The sequence below is a fragment of the Staurois parvus genome, unplaced genomic scaffold (assembly GCF_062004578.1).
Source record: "Staurois parvus isolate SC_StPar_1 unplaced genomic scaffold, SC_StPar_1.0 ptg001924l, whole genome shotgun sequence".
NCBI classification, from domain to species: domain Eukaryota; kingdom Metazoa; phylum Chordata; class Amphibia; order Anura; family Ranidae; genus Staurois; species Staurois parvus.
In genome coordinates, this window is record NW_028319720.1 from 165,963 (window position 1) to 186,850 (window position 20,888).

Here is a 20,888-nt window from a genome sequence, read left to right on the forward strand (position 1 = left end):
TACCAGGATTTATCATGTAGGCATCCCAATGGCCAACTGGAAGGTTGACTTTAAGAAGAGATCCACTCTTCCTCCAATGAGAACAATGGATCTCTTCAGGTTTAGGTTGATGTCAATTCACACGAAACACTTTTGGTGAAGAAAAAGCCTTTGGAAATGTTCCATGTGTGTGTCCATTCTTCTGTATTGGCCCTCTAGAAAAGTTTTATAAAAAGGATACAATGTTTCCCATAGTTAAAAAACAAAACAAACTAACAGATCAGAATCTATCAGAGATGATTTTGGGCTTTATCGAAGTTCTTCAGTTGGCCATTGGGCCATACCGGGATTATCATGTCGGCATCCCAAAGACCAGCTTGAAGGATCCCCTTAAGAAGAGATCCACCCTTCCTCCCATGAGAACAATGGTTTAGGGTGATGTCAATTCACGGGAAAATCTTTGGTGAAGGATAGGTCTTTGGAAATGTTCCACGTGTGTGTCCTTTCTCCTGTATTGGCCCTCTAGAAAAGTTTTATAAAAAAGGATACAATGTTTCTCATGGTTACAAAACAAAACAAACCACAGTAACAGATCAGAATCTATCAGAGATGATTTTGGGCTTACATGGTTAGCTTTATCAAAGTTTTTCAGTTGGCCATTGGGCCATACTGGGATTATCATGTAGGCATCCCAATGGCCAACTTGAAGGTTGACTTTAAGAAGAGCTCCACCCTTCCTCCAATGAGAACAGTGGATCTCTTCAGGTTTAGGGTGATGTCAATTCACGGGAAAATCTTTGGTGAAGAAAAAGTCTTTGGAAACATTCCATGTGTGTGTCCATTCTCCTGTATTGGCCCTCTACAAAAGTTTTATAAAAAGAATACAATGTTTCCCATGGGAATATCCATTCTCTGATCTCCTCTGCCATGAATGGACCTGGAGGCAACAAGTATTTCATCACTTCCAGGTTCAGAGCTGTCATTTCTCAGCTTCCGCACCCAGGGAATCAGCTAATCAAGTGCCATATGTGCTTGATTAGCTGTAGAGGAGGACAGGGAGACAATAGGGGTTTACGTGGGGCTTTCGTGGTTGGCTCTAACGGAGTTCTTGTTTATTGGCGGCCCAGTTTGATTTATGCCGGTTAATTCTCTACCTGTAGAACCGTCCTTCCCATCCTTCTAACCATCTTCCCATCTCCGCAGGGCTGGACGACTGCTTGCAGCAATACATCAAAAACTTTGAGCGGGAGAAGATCAACGGGGAGCAGCTACTACACATCACCCACCAGGAGCTGGAGGAGCTCGGCGTCACCCGGATCGGCCATCAGGAACTGATACTGGAGGCCGTAGACCTGCTGTGCGCCCTGGTGAGCACTCATCTGTTGTCCCATGTCTTAAACTGTGAAGGGCACCTGGCCAAATTCCTGTGTGAGAATCTGCAGGTAGAAGCTGCCATTCACTAACCCTTCGGCTCCACAGTCATTTCTAGGCTTGGCTGAAAATATGTTAGTGGCCCAGAGCTACTGGAGCCCTGAAATGTGAGTCCATCTGATGCTTCACACACAGGTATTTGACTATGTCCCTTTAGAAGACTTCATGCAGATATGTGTGTGTACAATCTAGTATTTATCAGGACCAGGGGTCTCCAAACTCTCCAAACAAGTGCCCCATCATTGGTGTCAGTGGGAGGAATAGTGCCCCATCATTGGTGTCATTGGGAGGAATAGTGCCCCATCATTGGTGTCATTGGGAGAAATTGTGCCCCATCATTGGTGTCAGTGGGAGGAATAGTGCCCCATCATTGGTGTCAGTGGGAGAAATAGTGCCCCATCATTGGTGTCAGTGGGAGGAATAGTGCCCCATCACTAGTGTCAGTGGGAAGAATAGTGCCCCATTATTGGTGTCAATGGGAGGAATAGTGCCCCATCATTGGTGTCATTGGGAGGAATTGTGCCCCATCATTGGTGTCATTGGGAGAAATTGTGCCCCATCATTGGTGTCATTGGGAGAAATTGTGCCCCATAATTGGTGTCATTGGGAGGAATTGTGCCCCATCATTGGTGTCATTGGGAGGAATTGTTCCTCATCATTGGTGTCATTGGGAGGAATTGTGCACCTTTAGGGCTGGGACAAGAGGTGGGCAGAAGGGGCAGCTTCCCTGGATGCAATGGTTTACTCTAGGGATGGGGGGGCCTCCCTTTTGTTACAATGCTGACAGGAATAGTGACAGTGGCAGTGATTTTGACAAGTGATTGACTGCTGATGTCATTGGGAAGAATTGTGCCCCATCATTGGTGTCAGTGGGAGGAATTGTTCCCCATCATTGGTGTCATTGGGAGGAATTGTGCCCCATCATTGGTGTCATTGGGCCCCATTGTTGGTGTCATTGGGAGGAATTAAGCTCTTCATTGGTGTCAGTGGGAGGAATAGTGCCCCATCATTGGTGTCAGTGGGAGGAATAGTGCCCCATCATTGGTGTCAGTGGGAGGAATAGTGCCCAATCATTGGTGTCAGTGGGAGGAATAGTGCTCATCATTGGTGTCAGTGGGAAGAACTGTGCCCCATCATTGGTGTCAGTGGGAGGAATAGTGCACCATCACTAGTGTCAGTGGGAAGAATAGTGCCCCATTATTGGTGTCAATGGGAGGAATAGTGCCCCATCATTGGTGTCATTGGGAGGAATTGTGCCCCATCATTGGTGTCATTGGGAGAAATTGTGCCCCATCATTGGTGTCATTGGGAGAAATTGTGCCCCATAATTGGTGTCATTGGGAGGAATTGTGCCCCATCATTGGTGTCATTGGGAGGAATTGTTCCTCATCATTGGTGTCATTGGGAGGAATTGTGCACCTTTAGGGCTGGGACAAGAGGTGGGCAGAAGGGGCAGCTTCCCTGGATGCAATGGTTTACTCTAGGGATGGGGGGGCCTCCCTTTTGTTACAATGCTGACAGGAATAGTGACAGTGGCAGTGATTTTGACAAGTGATTGACTGCTGATGTCATTGGGAAGAATTGTGCCCCATCATTGGTGTCAGTGGGAGGAATTGTTCCCCATCATTGGTGTCATTGGGAGGAATTGTGCCCCATCATTGGTGTCATTGGGCCCCATTGTTGGTGTCATTGGGAGGAATTAAGCTCTTCATTGGTGTCAGTGGGAGGAATAGTGCCCCATCATTGGTGTCAGTGGGAGGAATAGTGCCCCATCATTGGTGTCAGTGGGAGGAATAGTGCCCAATCATTGGTGTCAGTGGGAGGAATAGTGCTCATCATTGGTGTCAGTGGGAAGAACTGTGCCCCATCATTGGTGTCAGTGGGAGGAATAGTGCACCATCACTAGTGTCAGTGGGAAGAATAGTGCCCCATTATTGGTGTCAATGGGAGGAATAGTGCCCCATCATTGGTGTCATTGGGAGGAATTGTGCCCCATCATTGGTGTCATTGGGAGAAATTGTGCCCCATCATTGGTGTCATTGGGAGAAATTGTGCCCCATAATTGGTGTCATTGGGAGGAATTGTGCCCCATCATTGGTGTCATTGGGAGGAATTGTTCCTCATCATTGGTGTCATTGGGAGGAATTGTGCACCTTTAGGGCTGGGACAAGAGGTGGGCAGAAGGGGCAGCTTCCCTGGATGCAATGGTTTACTCTAGGGATGGGGGGGCCTCCCTTTTGTTACAATGCTGACAGGAATAGTGACAGTGGCAGTGATTTTGACAAGTGATTGACTGCTGATGTCATTGGGAAGAATTGTGCCCCATCATTGGTGTCAGTGGGAGGAATTGTTCCCCATCATTGGTGTCATTGGGAGGAATTGTGCCCCATCATTGGTGTCATTGGGCCCCATTGTTGGTGTCATTGGGAGGAATTAAGCTCTTCATTGGTGTCAGTGAATTCAATAATGCCCCAAGGGCCGGATAAAAGTATCCAAAGGGCCGCAGTGTGGAGATCACTGACTTAAACAAATATGAAAATCCTTCCAATAACATGATTGGAGGACGCCGTAAAGCTGTGTGTGGTGTTTGGCGGCACAGTGCGACGTTCACCGACAGCCTCCTCGATGGCGTGCTCCGGCAGGGCAGATCTGGCTGTAGAATTGTTTTTCTCTTGTACTTAGTTTGGTTTATGTGCAGCAGCTGCACCACAATCTGGTTTATGTTAGTTTGAGGAAAAGCCGTTTATTTTTTTAGTTAGGTTTGGAATGGCGCGCGCTTTTTCATTGACTGGTAATAGGCAGAGGAAGAGAAATTGGCCAGTAAGTCGCTGTTCTTCGGAATGAGAAACTGTCCTGCTGCTGGCCAATCTCTGTGATCAAGAATGAAGAGACCACAGATGATACAGAAGTGTATAATAGAACAGCAGCTGGGGATTGTAATGAGCAAAGCTGGGCCCAAATGTACTGGAGACAAAGAGCGCAGATTGGGGCTCTACTACTACAATTCATGTACTGCAGAGGATACGGAACTTCAGCATTGGCCAGCGGCAGGAGAGTTTTATGTAGGAGATGAAAGATCCAAATTACACCGGCGATCCCCCCTCCAGTCCATCATAAATACTGCTGCCAGGCTCATCCACCTTACCAACCGATCAGTGTCCTCCACCCCTCTCTGCCAATCCCTCCACTGGCCTCCACTCAGTGTCTTTCATCCCTCTCTGCCAATCCCTCCACTGACCTCCATTTAGTGTTCTCCATTCAGTGTCCTTCCTCCATCCCTCTCTGCCAATTCCTCCATTGGCCTCAATTCTATGTCCTCCACCCCTCTCTGCCAATCCCTCCACTAGGCTTCCATTCAGTGTCCTCCACCCCTCTCTGCCAATCCCTCATTTGGCCTCAATTCTATGTCCTCCACCCCTCTCTGCCAATCCCTCCACTGGCCTCCATTCAGTGTCCTTCCTCCACCCCTCTCTGCCAATCCCTCCACTGGCCTCCATTCAGTGTCCTTCCTCCACCCCTCTCTGCCAATCCCTCCACTGGTCTCCATTCAGTGTCCTCCACCCCTTTGCCAATCCCTCCATTGGTCTCCATTCAGTGTCCTCCACCCCTCTGCCAATCCACCCATGGCCTCCATTCAGTGTCCTCCACCCCTCTCTGCCAATCCCTCCACTGTCCTTCATTTAGTGTCCTCTACCCCTCTCTGCCAATCCCTCCACTGTCCTCCATTCACTGTCCTTCATTCCTCTCTGCCAATCCCTCCACTGGCTTCCATTCAGTGTGCTCCACCCCTCTCTACCAATCTCTCCAATGGTATCCATACAGTGTCCTCCACCCCTCTCTGCCAATCCCTCCACTGGCCTCCAATCAGTGTCCTCCACCCCTTTGCCAATCCCTCCACTGGCCTCCATTCAGTGTCCTCCAAAATACTAACAACAACTTACAAAGCCATCCACAACTCGACCCCCGGCTACATCACCAACCTGGTTTCAAAATATCAACCATATCGCTCTTTTCGATCCTCCCAAGACCTTGAAGAGCAAAGGCAGATGTTTTACTAAGGAGCAAGGCTGGGCCCAAATGTACTGGAGACAAGAGCACAGGCTGGGGCTTCATTACAACAGAAGTTTAAAATTGGACAGCAGCAGAAGAGTTTTATGTAGGAGATAATAGATCCAAATGAAGAGCAAAGGCAGATGTTTTATTAAGGAGCAAGGCTGGGCCCAAATGTACTGGAGGCAAGAGCACAGGCTGGGGCTTCATTACAACAATTAAAATACTGCAGGGTGGAAATTTAAAACTGGGCAGCAGCAGCAGGAGAGTTTTATGTAGGAGATCCAAATTTACAAGAGACTAAGAGCAAGAATTAAGAGACCACAGAGGGTACAGCAGTATAACATCTGCCAGCAGCTGGACAGTTTTAAGGAGCAAGACTGGGCCCAAATGTACAAGAGACAAGAGCACAGGCTGGGGCTTCATTACAACAATTAAGATACTGTGGAGGAGAAGTTTAAAACTGGGCAGCAGCAGGAGAGTTTCATGTAGGAGATAAAAGATCCAAATTTACGAGAGACTAAGAGTATAGGTAGATGTTTTACTACAGCAATTAAAATACTTCAGAAGATACAGAAGTGTAAAGTGGACCAGCAGCTGGAGAGTTTTATGTAAGAGATAAAAGATCCAAATTTACGAGAGACTAAGAGCAAGAATTAAGAGACCACAGAGGGTACAGCAGTATAACATCTTCCAGCAGCTGGAGAGTTTTAAGGAGCAAGGCTGGGTCCAAATGTACAAGAGACAAAGAGCACTGGCTGGGGCTTCATTACAATAGAAGTTTAAAATTGGGCAGCAGCAGGAGAATTTTATGTAGGAGATAAAAGATCCAAATGTACTAGAGACTAAAAGCAAAGGCAGATGTTTTACTGCAGCAATTAAAACACTGAAGATTATACAGAAGTGTAAAATGGACCAGCAGCTGGAGAGTTTTAAGGAGCAAGGCTGGGCCCAAATGTACAAGAGACAAGAGCACAGGCTAGGGCTTCATTACAACAATTAAGATGCTGCAGAGGAGAAGTTTAAAACTGGGCAGTAGCAGCAGGAGAGTTTTATGTAAGAGATAAAAGATCCAAATTTACGAGAGACTAAGAGCAAGAATTAAAAGACCACAGAGGGTACAACAGTATGACATCTGCCAGCAGCTGGACAGTTTTAAGGAGCAAGACTGGGCCCAAATGTACAAGAGACAAGAGCACAGGCAGGGGCTTCATTACAACAGAAGTTTAAAATTGGACAGCAGCAGAAGAGTTTTATGTAGGAGATAAAAGATCCAAATGAAGAGCAAAGACAGATGTTTTACTAAGGAGCAAGGCTGGGCCCAAATTTACTGGAGACAAAGAGCACAGGCTGGGGCTTCATTACAACAATTAGGATATTGCAGAGAAGAAGTTTAAAATTGGGCAGCAGCAGGAAAGTTTTATGTAGGAGATCAAAGATCCAAATTTACGAGAGACTAAGAGCAAGAATTAAGAGACCACAGAGGGTACAGCAGTATAACATCTGCCAGCAGCTGGACAGTTTTAAGGAACAAGGCTGGGCCCAAATGTGCAAGAGACAAGAGCACAGGCTGGGGCTTCATTACAACAATTAAGATACTGCAGAGGAGAAGTTTCAAATTGGGCAGCAGCAGAAGCGTTTTATGAAAGAGATAAAAGATCCAAATTTACAAGAGACTAAGAGCAAGAATTAAGAGACCACAGAGGGTACAGCAGTATAACATCTGCCAGCAGCTGGATAGTTTTAAGGAGCAAAGCTGGGTCCAAATATACAAGAGACAAGAGTACAGGCTGGGGCTTCATTACAACAGAAGTTTAAAATTGTGCAGCAGCAGGAGAGTTTTATGTAGGGGATAAAAGATCCAAATTTACGAGAGACTAAGAGCAAGAATTAAGAGACCACAGAGGGTACAGCAGTATAACATCTGCCAGCAGCTGGACAGTTTTAAGGAACAAGGCTGGGCCCAAATGTGCAAGAGACAAGAGCACAGGCTGGGGCTTCATTACAACAGAAGTTTAAAATTGTGCAGCAGCAGGAGAGTTTTATGTAGGAGATAAAAGATCCAAATTTACACGAGACTAAGAGCAAAGGCAAATGTTTTACTGCAGCAATTAAAACACTGAAGAAGATACAGAAGTGTAAAATGGACCAGCAGCTGGAGTGTTTTAAGGAGCAAGGCTGGGCCCAAATGTACTAGAGACAAGAAGCACAGGCTGGGGCTGCATTACGCTGAGGATGCAGAAGTGTACGACTGCCCAGTAGCAGGTGAGTTTTAATCAGGGATAATAGGCCTAATTAGTGCATTCCTAACTTTTTGTTCATCTATTGTTACGGGAGGGTGCGGTGAATGTGAGTTATATAATGTGAGGTGGTTTAGGTGAGCATTGTTCTTAAACTGAGGGTCCACTTATACTGGGACTGTGAACCGGTCCTGGGCATGCAACTAATCTGAATCAAAAACAAGTCTCCGGAATAGCAATGTTATCGCTGCAAGGAGGAATGATTCGCGGGATCTTTCCTATATCTGCTCTTGCTACATTGTTTAAGCCCCGATGATGAGTCCTTCAGGGGGACTCTTTGCTCCGAAATGCGTTGGTTGCCTTTTTTATTCCAGTTGTTAGCTTGTGGTATTATTAAATGACTTTGGATTCTCGAGCCAATCACGTGGCACCCTTTTTCACTCTTTTTCACTCGGATTTCTCAATTAGGATGACCCCCATTTCTTGAGGGGGGAGGGGTCCCCTGCTTTGTACAGCGTTGCCGAAACCTAAACCATTGGGAACAATCAGTGACTTCTTTTAAGTGGATGAAGGTCTGTATCCATTGCCTCCATCCTACCTCCCCTTGGATATAGTCCATTCCTGGAAATGCCGGTTTTCTGGCTGCCATGATGACAGGTGTCACTGACTCTGCAGCAGAATGCAGATAAAGACTTCACATCCACCTGATTGCTTCCAGGAGGCCAGAAAATCAGCATGGCAGCCCGACAGCTGGCATTTTCAGATGTGCTCCTCCCATGACAGGTCCCCCAGCTCTGCCATGAGATTTGTTTTTCCCGGCATTTATAACCAATATTAAGATTTGCGTTCGTCTTCCTCCCAGCGATTGTTCTTCGACTTTTCCCCATACAATGTCTAATCTTTTTTTAATGCACATGGCAGATGGCGGGGGAGCGAGGCTTGGAGATGACGACAAAGGAAGCAATTGAATGATTATCCTCTCCGCCGAGCTATCTTGGTCCTGACAGCCTCGTGTTTCAGTGCCGCTGAGCGCGCCCAGTGACACCGCAGCCTGATATTTATAGGGGAGAGATGGAGGTAATCTGGGCGGTCATCTTCTGGAATGGGAAGAGCAAAGAATGAGACGGGAAACAATACAAAATAGTATATTATTATATACTATACGGTATATAATACAGGAGTGACATCACCGCTCTCCAGATATAAGATATATTATACAGAGTGACATCACCACTCTCCAGATATAAGATATATTATACAGAGTGACATCACCGCCCTCCGGATATAAGATATATTATACAGAGTGACATCACCGCCCTCCAGATATAAGATATATTATACAGGAGTGACATCACCGCCCTCCGGATATAAGATATATTATACAGAGTGACATCACCGCCCTCCGGATATAAGATATATTATACAGAGTGACATCACCGCCCTCCGGATATAAGATATATTATACAGGAGTGACATCACCGCCCTCCGGATATAAGATATATTATACAGGAGTGACATCACCGCCCTCCGGATATAAGATATATTATACAGAGTGACATCACCGCCCTCCAGATATAATATATATTATACAGAGTGACATCACCGCTCTCCAGATATAAGATATATTATACAGAGTGACATCACCGCCCTCCGGATATAAGATATATTATACAGGAGTGACATCACCGCCCTCCAGATATAAGATATATTATACAGAGTGACATCACCGCCCTCCAGATATAAGATATATTATACAGAGTGACATCACCGCTCTCCAGATATAAGATATATTATACAGAGTGACATCACCGCCCTCCAGATATAAGATATATTATACAGGAGTGACATCACCGCCCTCCAGATATAAGATATATTATACAGAGTGACATCACCACCCTCCGGATATAAGATATATTATACAGAGTGACATCACCGCCCTCCGGATATAAGATATATTATACAGAGTGACATCACCGCTCTCCAGATATAAGATATATTATACAGAGTGACATCACCGCCCTCCAGATATAAGATATATTATACAGAGTGACATCACCGCCCTCCGGATATAAGATATATTATACAGAGTGACATCACCGCTCTCCAGATATAAGATATATTACACAGAGTGACATCACCGCCCTCCAGATATAAGATATATTATACAGGAGTGACATCACCGCCCTCCAGATATAAGATATATTATACAGAGTGACATCACCGCCCTCCAGATATAAGATATATTATACAGAGTGACATCACCGCCCTCCAGATATAAGATATATTATACAGAGTGACATCACCGCCCTCCAGATATAAGATATATTATACAGGAGTGACATCACCGCCCTCCGGATATAAGATATATTATACAGAGTGACATCACCGCCCTCCAGATATAAGATATATTATACAGAGTGACATCACCGCCCTCCAGATATAAGATATATTATACAGAGTGACATCACCGCCCTCCAGATATAAGATATATTATACAGAGTGACATCACCGCCCTCCAGATATAAGATATATTATACAGAGTGACATCACCGCCCTCCAGATATAAGATATATTATACAGGAGTGACATCACCGCCCTCCAGATATAAGATATATTATACAGGAGTGACATCACCGCCCTCCAGATATAAGATATATTATACAGAGTGACATCACCGCCCTCCAGATATAAGATATATTATACAGGAGTGACATCACCGCCCTCCGGATATAAGATATATTATACAGAGTGACATCACCGCCCTCCAGATATAAGATATATTATACAGAGTGACATCACCGCCCTCCAGATATAAGATATATTATACAGAGTGACATCACCGCCCTCCGGATATAAGATATATTATACAGAGTGACATCACCGCCCTCCAGATATAAGATATATTATACAGAGTGACATCACCGCTCTCCGGATATAAGATATATTATACAGAGTGACATCACCGCCCTCCAGATATAAGATATATCACGTGTACTTATAAAAAAAAATTGCAGAGCTATTCATCATGTGAAACTACATGTACATTCCTTCTTTGTGAGATGTTATGAGGCCATTTTCTCTTCAGGAATCAGGAAAATACCGCATTGTAGCCACTAGATGGAGATGATGATTGTAATGGGAAAAAAACATTTATTTATGCTCATGAGCTCCATCAAGTGGCACAGAAATAGAGTGAATCAGGAAAATACCACATTATGGCCACTAGAGGGAGCTGATGATCATAGTGGGAGACAAAACATTTATATATCTGCATCAGCTCCATCTAGTGGCAGAAGAATAGAGTGAATCAGGAAAATACCACATTATGGCCCCTAGTTGGAGCTGATGATCACAGTGGGAAACAAAACATTTATGTATGCTCATCAGCTCCATCTAGTGGCCGTAATGTGATATTTTCCTGATGTACTCTATTCTTATGAATGGATAACATTCGGTTTTGCTGATTTGCGCGCAGAAGGAATGGCTGTAATAATTATACGCACCCCCCTTTCACAGGAGTGACCTCACCGCTCTCCATTTTGTTTGGCAATGCTTTCACTACTGAGGAGAGGCGACGGACCGTCCATCATTCTATATCCTTTCTTGTCGCCGTCATTTCCGCTCGCCTGCCGAGAGCGCGGCGTTCCTCTGAAGTGAATTTCGGTGCTTCACATACAGCGATCATTAGGTCTCGCCTTCTCATCAGTCGGCTCCTTGGTATCGGAGGCCCTCCGACGCCGCGCCTCTGAGCGCCGTGTAGGCAGCCAAGGTCTTTGGGGACGGGAACGCGAATCTCGTCCTGCGCTATTTATAGAACGCTGCGCTTGCAGGTTTATTTATAGAATAATATCACAGACATGCAATGTAGCCGCCTTTAGGATGTACATTATACCGCGAACGTTCCAGGGGAGGAAATGAAAGGCCCCGCGCCGGGATTAGACCCTCGCCGGTCAGGATGGAGATTGCGCTTAGAGACGCGCTGCGATCCGGAAGACGAATGCAGCAGCTATTTATAGATCGGCGCGCATCTCCGATGCTGAGTGTTGGCTGCGGGTGGAAAGAACACGCAGGATCTCCTGGAATGGAATGGGGGAGGGGGGGCTGCAAAAACCATCGTCCAACTGATCCTATAGTCATACTCCAGATCACAGCCTCAGTCTTTCACAGGTGTACCGGCTCCTCCCCTTCAGTCTTTTACAGGTGTATTGGCTCCTCCCCTCCAGTCTTGCACAGGTGTACCGGCTCCTCCCCTCCAGTCTTGCACAGGTGTACCGGCTCCTCCCCTCCAGTCTTGCACAGGTGTACCGGCTCCTCCCCTCCAGTCTTGCACAGATGTACTGGCTCCTCCTCTCAGTCTTGCACAGGTGTAGTGGCTCCTCCCCTTCAGTCTTGCACAGGTGTACCGGCTCCTCCCCTTCAGTCTTGCACAGGTGTACCGGCTCCTCCCCTTCAGTCTTGCACAGGTGTACCTGCTCCTCCCCTTCAGTCTTGCACAGGTGTACCTGCTCTTCCCCTTCAGTCTTGCACAGGTGTACCGGCTCTTCCCCTTCAGTCTTGCACAGGTGTATCGGCTCCTCCCCTTCAGTCTTGCACAGGTGTACCGGCTCCTCCCCTTCAGTCTTGCACAGGTATACCAGCTCCTCCCCTTCAGTCTTGCTCAGGTGTACCGGGTCCTCCCCTCCAGTCTTGCTCAGGTGTATCGGCTCCTCCCCTCCAGTCTTGCACAGGTGTACCGGCTCCTCCCCTCCAGTCTTGCTCAGGTTTAGTGGCTCCTCCCATTCAGTCTTGCACAGGTTTATCGGCTCCTCCTCTTCAGTCTTACACAGGTGTACAGGCTCCTCCCCTCCAGTCTTGCACAGGTGTACCGGCTCCTCCCCTCCAGTCTTGCTCAGGTGTACCGGCTCCTCCCCTTCAGTCTTGCACAGGTTTATCAGCTCCTCCTCTTCAGTCTTGCGCAGGTGTACCGACTCTTCCCCTTCAGTCTTGCACAGGTATATCAACTCCTCCCCTTCAGACTTTCAAGACTTTGATTGGGGTGTGTTCATTTTTGCAACATGGCCTGGGATCAATTTGTTAGGAAAAATACTTTTTTGTGTGCGCAAATGAACAAATCTTGTCTGCAATCAATGGCCGGCATTGGTGGGAGGAGTTTGTGGGGTGGAGTCATTTATGCTGAGGACTGTGTACAGATATATATATATATAATCAGCGAGCTGGAGGGTTGGTGTCACGGATGCGCACTGTAATGCTCGTTATATATGATACAAATAATAATAATAAATAGTTGCTTTAGATACAAAGTAATAATTATTAATAATAAAATAATATTTGTTACCGTGGATACATAATATTTAATGATCAGTATAATATAATAAACAACAGTTGACATAATAAAATATGAACCTATTTAAGGCGGAGCCAAAACATTTTTCCCATTTTGCACAGCGCAGGGAGGGAATCTCCGCGTTTCCTCGCCATCGACTCGCCATTTTATTTTGTATTTTTTTTTTTGGAGCTGGAACTTTCTGTGTACCGGTAAGGAGTTTGTCTCGCGGGCGTCGCGGTCCGCACATTTCCCCGCCGCTGCCATCTGTTTCTGTTTGACATTCTGATTGTGGAGAGTGGCGACCGCTGCATGAAATAAATCATTTACCGCCGAGCGCGGCGGTCCGTGGGGGACGCACGGCCGGGGGCTTTTTCCTTTCCGCTCGTCTCTTTGTCAGTTGGCGCTCATGTATCACACTTGTGAGAGGGAACTGCGGAAAGGTGAACTGATGAAATACTGACCTGTCGCTGCGGAGGAGAGGACGCCGCAGCGGACAGATGGAGTTTGTAGGTACCTGCACCGGTATATGTCAGGGGCGGGATGGAACGCGTCCGGAGATGTACAAGGATCATCATATCGCCGCCTGCAGGCAGCCCGGCACTGGAGGGTTCCCATCGCCTTCCCGCATCTCAAGGCATAGCTCTTATTGGTCAGGAAGGGTAGAATGTTGCTTGGGATTGCATTGTGTGTCATGGCCGGTTTTCTGTCTGTAACCAAAAGATATCCGTAGTGCCGGCTAGAGGTGCAAGACGTCCCTGTGTATTATACATTGTAATGGAGATTTTATTCCAAGATTTCACCATTTCAGGAAATGCATTGGAACCGATAGGAAAGCAGAAATGAGGGGAGACATCAGGGCGACTCAAACGGCTCCTCAGTGTTAGGAAAACTCCTTTCTGTTATCCCGGACCTAGAACACTGACACTGACCCTAACACTGACACTGACCCTAACACTGACACTAACACTGACCCTAACACTGACACTAACACTGACCCTAACACTAATGATAACCACAACATCGACCCTAACACTGACCACAACCCTTACACTGACTACGACCCTAACACAACCCTGACACTGAACCTAACACCGACCACAACCCTGACACTGACCACAACCCTAACACTGACACTGACCCTAACACTAACACTGACCCTAACACTAATGATAACCACAACATCGACCCTAACACTGACCACAACCCTAACACTGACCACGACCCTAACGCAACCCTGACACTGAACCTAACACCGACCACAACCCTGACACTGACCACGACCCTAACACAACCCTGACACTGACCACAACCCTAACACTGACCACAACCCTAACACTGACCACGACCCTAACACTGACACTGACCCTAACACTAACACTGACCCTAACACTAATGATAACCACAACATCGACCCTAACACTGACCACAACCCTAACACTGACCACGACCCTAACACAACCCTGACACTGAACCTAACACCGACCACAACCCTGACACTGACCACAACCCTAACACTGCCCTAACACAACCCTGACACTGAACCTAACATTGACCACAACCCTGACACTGACCACTGCCCTAACACAACCCTGACACTGAACCTAACACCGACCACAACCCTGACATGGACACTTACCCTAACACTGACCACAACCCTAACACTGACCACAACCATGACACTGACCCTAACACTGACCACAACCCTAACACTGACCCCTAATACTAACCACAACCCTAACACTGACCCCTAATACTAACCACAACCCTGGCACTGACCCTAACACTGACACTGACCCTAACACTGACCACAACCCTAACACTGACCCATTTGACATCAAATCTAATATATCACACACCGCATGTCCTATGACTGCTGCCGCCTGTCTTCCTCTGTGATGGATCGGCTTTCACATTTCAGCGAACCAACCAATGAGTGAAGCCTTCTCAGCTGTGTGTGGATTCTGAGCTCCACCTGAATTTCTGATGATCTGTAGCTGAGCACCAAGCCGGAGACTCGCCGCTCTTCTCCCCAAAATTCACAGAGAAGAGAATCACTTTATTTAGTATCAGCGAAGCGATTGGTGAAATGTGAGTCTGAAGTGCCGCGTATCTCCACCATTCCTCCAGGATTTGCGGTTTGACAGGTCAGACATGTGACAGGTCCAGAGATTCTGTGACAACTCAGCGATGCAATCTGACCCATTTCTGGGGAGCGGAACTTCACCGAAACCCCGGATCTGCTCCATCTGGATGATAAACCCGAAGCTCCTCATCTCAACCGGAGTGTGAAGAGTCCATCGTGCATTATGTATGAGCAGCCGCACCGGAGGAGAAGTACAGCAGCACGGCGCCATCACCGCGCTGGAGGAGGAGAAGTACAGCGACACGGCGCCATCACTGCGCTGGAGGAGGAGAAGTACAGCGACACGGTGCCATCACTGCGCTGGAGGAGAAGTACAGCGACACGGCGCCATCACCGCGGTGGATGAGAAGTATAGCGACACGGCGCCATCACTGCGCTGGAGGAGGAGAAGTACAGCGACACGGCGCCATCACCGCGGTGGAGGAGAAGTATAGCGACACGGCGCCATCACTGCGCTGGAGGAGGAGAAGTACAGCGACACGGCGCCATCACTGCGCTGGAGGAGAAGTACAGCGGCACGGCGCCATCACCGCGCTGGAGGAGGAGAAGTACAGCGACGCGGCGCCATCACTGCGCTGGAGAAATACAGCGGCACGGCGCCATCACCGCGCTGGAGGAGGAGAAGTACAGCGACACGGCGCCATTACTGCGCTGGAGGAAAAGTACAGCGGCACGGAGCCATCACCACGCTGGAGGAGAAGTACAGCGACACGGAGCCATCACCACGCTGGAGGAGAAGTACAGCGGCACGGAGCCATCACCACGCTGGAGGAGAAGTACAGCGGCACGGAGCCATCACCACGCTGGAGGAGAAGTACAGCGGCACGGCGCCATCACCGCGCTGGAGGAGGAGAAGTAAAGCAACACGGCGCCATCACCGCGCTGGAGGAGGAGAAGTACAGCGACACATCGCCATCACCGCGCTGGAGGAGGAGAAGTACAGCGGCACGGCGCCATCACCGCGCTGGAGGAGGAGAAGTACAGCGGCACGGCGCCATCACCGCGCTGGAGGAGGAGAAGTACAGCGACACAGGAGGAAACCACCCGCCTAATGTCCGCCCAACATGGCAGGGGGTCTGACATGTCCTTACTGATTGTTACCTGTACATGTCCTGTAGATCCGGAGTCAGGCGCCAGAAAACAGCATGGTGGTGACCAAAATCACCGTGGACCTCAAATCACCCCAATTCCTGCACCTTCACCCCTCGGATCACCCCAATTCCTGTACCTTCACCCCTCAGATCACCCCAATTCCTGCACCATCAAGACTCAGATCACCCCAGTTCCTTCACCTTCATCCCTCAGATCACCCCAAATCCCCCAGTGATCACACTGTACATTGTAACTTTGTAGAAGGAGGAGGAGGCATTTCCTCAGTCTCCCCTCCCCCAGTGATCACACTGTACATTGTAACTTTGTAGAAGGAGGAGGAGGCATTTCCTCAGTCTCCCCTCCCCCAGTGATCAGACTGTACATTGTAACTTTGTAGAAGGACGAGGATGCATTTCCTCAGTCTCAAGAAAAAGAGAGGAAGGCGCCTGTAAGTGCCGTATTGACAATTTATTTAGTAAACAATGGAAAATTTGCACTTACAAGATAAATAGTTAAAAAGGCTCATCGTGTGGTGATTGGATCCAGGTGGGACATCCAGCCGTCCAGCAGCAAACTCTGTCTGAGGTGAGAAGCTGCAGCAGGGGATTGATCCGTCAGGACCGATTGTTTTGGGGTAATGTACACTACGTGTGTTGGTGCGCTGTGGTGCTGTTCACTGTGAAACACTTCCAAACCGCAGTGCACGGTGTCATACACTGCAGGACCTGCATTGTGGTGTGAGTGGGCCCTCAGATGTTTGTGAATGGAGCCAAGAACTGCTGAGACCCCCTGAACATGGAGGGGGGGGGGGACCTGCTGCTTCCTTAGCAACTATTGACAACTGTAACATTCATCCATGCCGAATGCCTTGAACGTTTGGCATTTGTATGAAGGTCCAAACATCCAATATTCACACCAAATTAACTTTGGATCCAAACACTTAGCTCATGTCTGCTTCGTATATATGACCTTTAATGGCCCCCCAGTCTTAGTCCGTAGGGTTCAATATTGAGTTGGCCCCGCCCTTTCCCCGCACATGACCTTTAATGGCCCCCCAGTCTTAGTCCGTAGGGTTCAATATTGAGTTGGCCCCGCCCTTTCCCCGCACATGACCTTTAATGGCCCCCCAGTCTTAGTCCGTAGGGTTCAATATTGAGTAGGCCCCGCCCTTTCCACGCACATGACCTTTAATGGCCCCCCAGTCTTAGTCCGTAGGGTTCAATATTGAGTTGGCCCCGCCCTTTCCACGCACATGACCTTTAATGGCCCCCCGGTCTTAGTCCCTAGGGTTCAATATTGAGTTGGCCCCGCCCTTTCCCCGCACATGACCTTTAATGGCCCCCCAGTCTTAGTCCGTAGGGTTCAATATTGAGTTGGCCCCGCCCTTTCCCCGCACATGACCTTTAATGGCCCCCCAGTCTTAGTCCGTAGGATTCAATATTGAGTTGGCCCCGCCCTTTCCACGCACATGACCTTTAATGGCCCCCCAGTCTTAGTCCGTAGGGTTCAATATTGAGTTGGCCCCGCCCTTTCCACGCACATGACCTTTAATGGCCCCCCAGTCTTAGTCCGTAGGGTTCAATATTGAGTTGGCCCCGCCCTTTCCACACACATGACCTTTAATGGCCTCCCAGTCTTAGTCCATAGGGTTCAATATTGAGTTGGCCCCGCCCTTTGCAGCTATAACAGCTTCAACTCTTCTGGGAAGGCCCCCCACAAGGTTTAGGAGGGTGTCTATGGGAAGGTTGGACCATTCTTCCAGAAGCACATTTGTCAGGTCAGGCACTGATGTCGGGGGAGGAGGCCTGGCTCACAGTCTCCGCTCTAATTCATCCCAAAGGTGTTCTATGGGGTTGAGGTCAGGACTCTGTGCAGGACAGTCAAGTTCCTCCACCCCAAACTGGCTCCTCCATGTCTTCATGGACCTTGCTTTGTGCACTGGTGGGCAGTCATGTTGGAACAGGAAGGGGCCATCCCCAAACTCTTCCCACAAAGTTGGGAGCATGTAATTGTCCAAAATGTCCCCTTAAGAGTTCCCTTCACTAGAACTAGGGGGCCAAGCCCAACCCCTGAAAAAAAACCCCACACCATAATCCCTCCTCCACCAAACTTTACACTTGGCACAATGTAGTCAGGTAAGTACCGTTCTCCTGGCCAGTGCCAAACCCAGACATGTCCATCGGATTGCCAGACAGAGAAGCGTGATTGGTCACTACAGAGAACACGCCTCCACTGCTCTAGAGTCCAGTGGTGATGTGCTTTACACCACGGCATCCGACGCTTTGCATTGCACTTGGTGATGGAAGGCTTGGATGCAGCTGCTCGGCCATGGAAACCCATTCCATGAAGCTCTCTACGCACTGTTGTTGGGCTCATCTGAAGGCCACACCAAGTTTGGAGGTCTTTAGCTATTGACTCTGCAGACAGTTGGTGACTTCTGCGCACTGTGCGCTTCAGCATGCGCTGACCCCGCCCTGTCATGTGACGTGGCCTACCACTTGGTGGCTGAGTGGCTGTTGTTCCCAGTTGCTTCCACTTTTTTATAATCCCACTAACAGTTGAGCGTGGAATATTTAGTAGCCAGGAAATGTCACGGATGGACTTACTGCCCAGGTGGCCACCTATCACGGGACCACGCTTGGAGTCACTGAGCTCCTGAGAGCGACCCATTCTTTCACCAATGTTTGTAGAAGCCGTCTGCATGCCTAGGGGCTTGATTGTATACACCTGTGTCCATGGAGGGGATTGGAACACCTGAATCACATGATATGGAGGGGATTGGAACAACTGAATTACATGATATGGAGGGGATTGGAACACTGGAATCACATGATATGGAGGGGATTGGGACACCTGAATCACATGATATGGAGGGGATTGGGACACCTGAATCACATGATATGGAGGGGATTGGAACACCTGAATCTAATGATATGGAGGGGATTGGAACACCTGAATCTAATGATATGGAGGGGATTGGAACACCTGAATCTAATGATATGGAGGGGATTGGAACACCTGAATCTAATGATATGGAGGGGATTGGAACACCTGAATCACATGATATGGAGGGGATTGGAACACCTGAATCTAATGATATGGAGGGGATTGGAACACCTGAATCACATGATATGGAGGGGATTGGAATACCTGAATTACATGATTGGGAGGGCTGGCACAGATTTTATGGCACTAATGTATCTACACTCACCAGCCCCTTTATGAGGTCCTAGTCCCGGGTTGGACCCCCTTTGACCTCCATTCTTCATGGCATAGATCCAACAAGGTGTTGGAAACGTTCCTCAGAGATTTTGCTCCATAGTGACATGATGGCATCACGCAGTTGCTGTAGATTTGTCGGCTGCACATCCATGATGGGAATCTCCGGTTCCTCCACATCCCAAAGGTGCTCTATTGGATGGAGATCTGGTGGCTGTGGAGGCCATTGGAGTCCAGTGACCTCATGGAGGTTGGAGATGATTGGAGCTTTGTGACATGGAGCATTGTTCTGCTGGGAGGAGCCATCAGAAGATGGGGACACTGGAGTCATGAAGGGATGGACATGGTCAGCAACAATACTCAGGTAGGCTGTCAGTAGAGCAACGATGTGATTGGCTGATCGGAAATTTGTGTTACCAAGTAATGGAAGAGGTGGACCTCATAAAGTGTCCGGTGAGGGTATATACTGTGTCCTCCCCTCCCCCTCTCTCTGTGTAATGAGAACTCTATTATAGAACAATGGCAGCTGCTGATTACAGGATCCGTCCCTATGGAGTGTCTGCAGATTCAGGTGAGGGAGAGACAATGGTGACACCCTTGGCGGGCTTTTTCTTTTAATGCAATGTTGAAATGTATCATCACCGGAACCAACGAGTTCAGTCTTCCCTCCGATGCCCCCTTCAGTCTTGCACAGGTGTACTGGCTCCTCCCCTTCAGTCTTGCACAGGTGTACCGGCTCCTCCCCTTCAGTCTTGCACAGGTGTACCGGCTCCTCCCCTTCAGTCTTGCACAGGTGTACTGGCTCCTCCCCTTCAGTCTTGCACAGGTGTACCGGCTCCTCCCCTTCAGTCTTGCACAGGTGTATCGGCTCCTCCCCTTCAGTCTTGCACAGGTGTGCCGGCTCCTCCCCTTCAGTCTTGTACAGTTATGGCTCCTCCCCTTCAGTCTTGCACAGTTCTGGCTCCTCCCCTGGACTGCAATGGCTTCCTCTGATGTCACTGCACACTGGGAGCTTCTCACACTGTGCATTAGAAGCTGCAGCCAGTCAGAGCTCCGCCTCCTTTCCTGGCTTGAGGATGTCCAGCAACATCTAGCAGAGGTTGGTGTCAGTAGGACAGTGGATGGTGTCAGTAGGACAGTGGATGGTGTCAGTAGGACAGTGGATGGTGTCGAAAGAGCAATGGATGGTGTCGGTAGAGCCATTGGATGTGTCAGTAGGGCAGTGGACGGTGTCGGTAGAGCAGTGGACGGTGTCAGTAGGGCAGTGGACGGTGTCAGTAGAGCAGTGGACGGTGTCAGTAGGGCAGTGGACGGTGTCGGCAGGGCAGTGGACGGTGTCGGCAGGGCAGTGGACGGTGTCGGCAGGGCAGTGGACGGTGTCGGCAGGGCAGTGGACGGTGTCGGCAGA

The 20,888-nt window shown here is 48.5% G+C and overlaps 1 protein-coding gene across 1 annotated transcript in view; it reads left to right on the forward strand.

Annotated features, from left to right (window-relative positions):
* Nucleotides 1-604: 604 nt before the first annotated feature.
* Nucleotides 605-20,888, forward strand: part of LOC149433258 (connector enhancer of kinase suppressor of ras 2-like) — a gene marked incomplete at its 3' end in the record, with an annotated part of 131,178 nt that continues 110,894 nt past the window's right edge. The window contains exons 1-2 of the mRNA XM_089664499.1: nucleotides 605-751; nucleotides 1,140-1,346. Coding sequence (XP_089520625.1) covers nucleotides 605-751; nucleotides 1,140-1,346 — 354 coding nt within the window. The remainder of the gene's footprint in view (nucleotides 752-1,139; nucleotides 1,347-20,888) is intronic.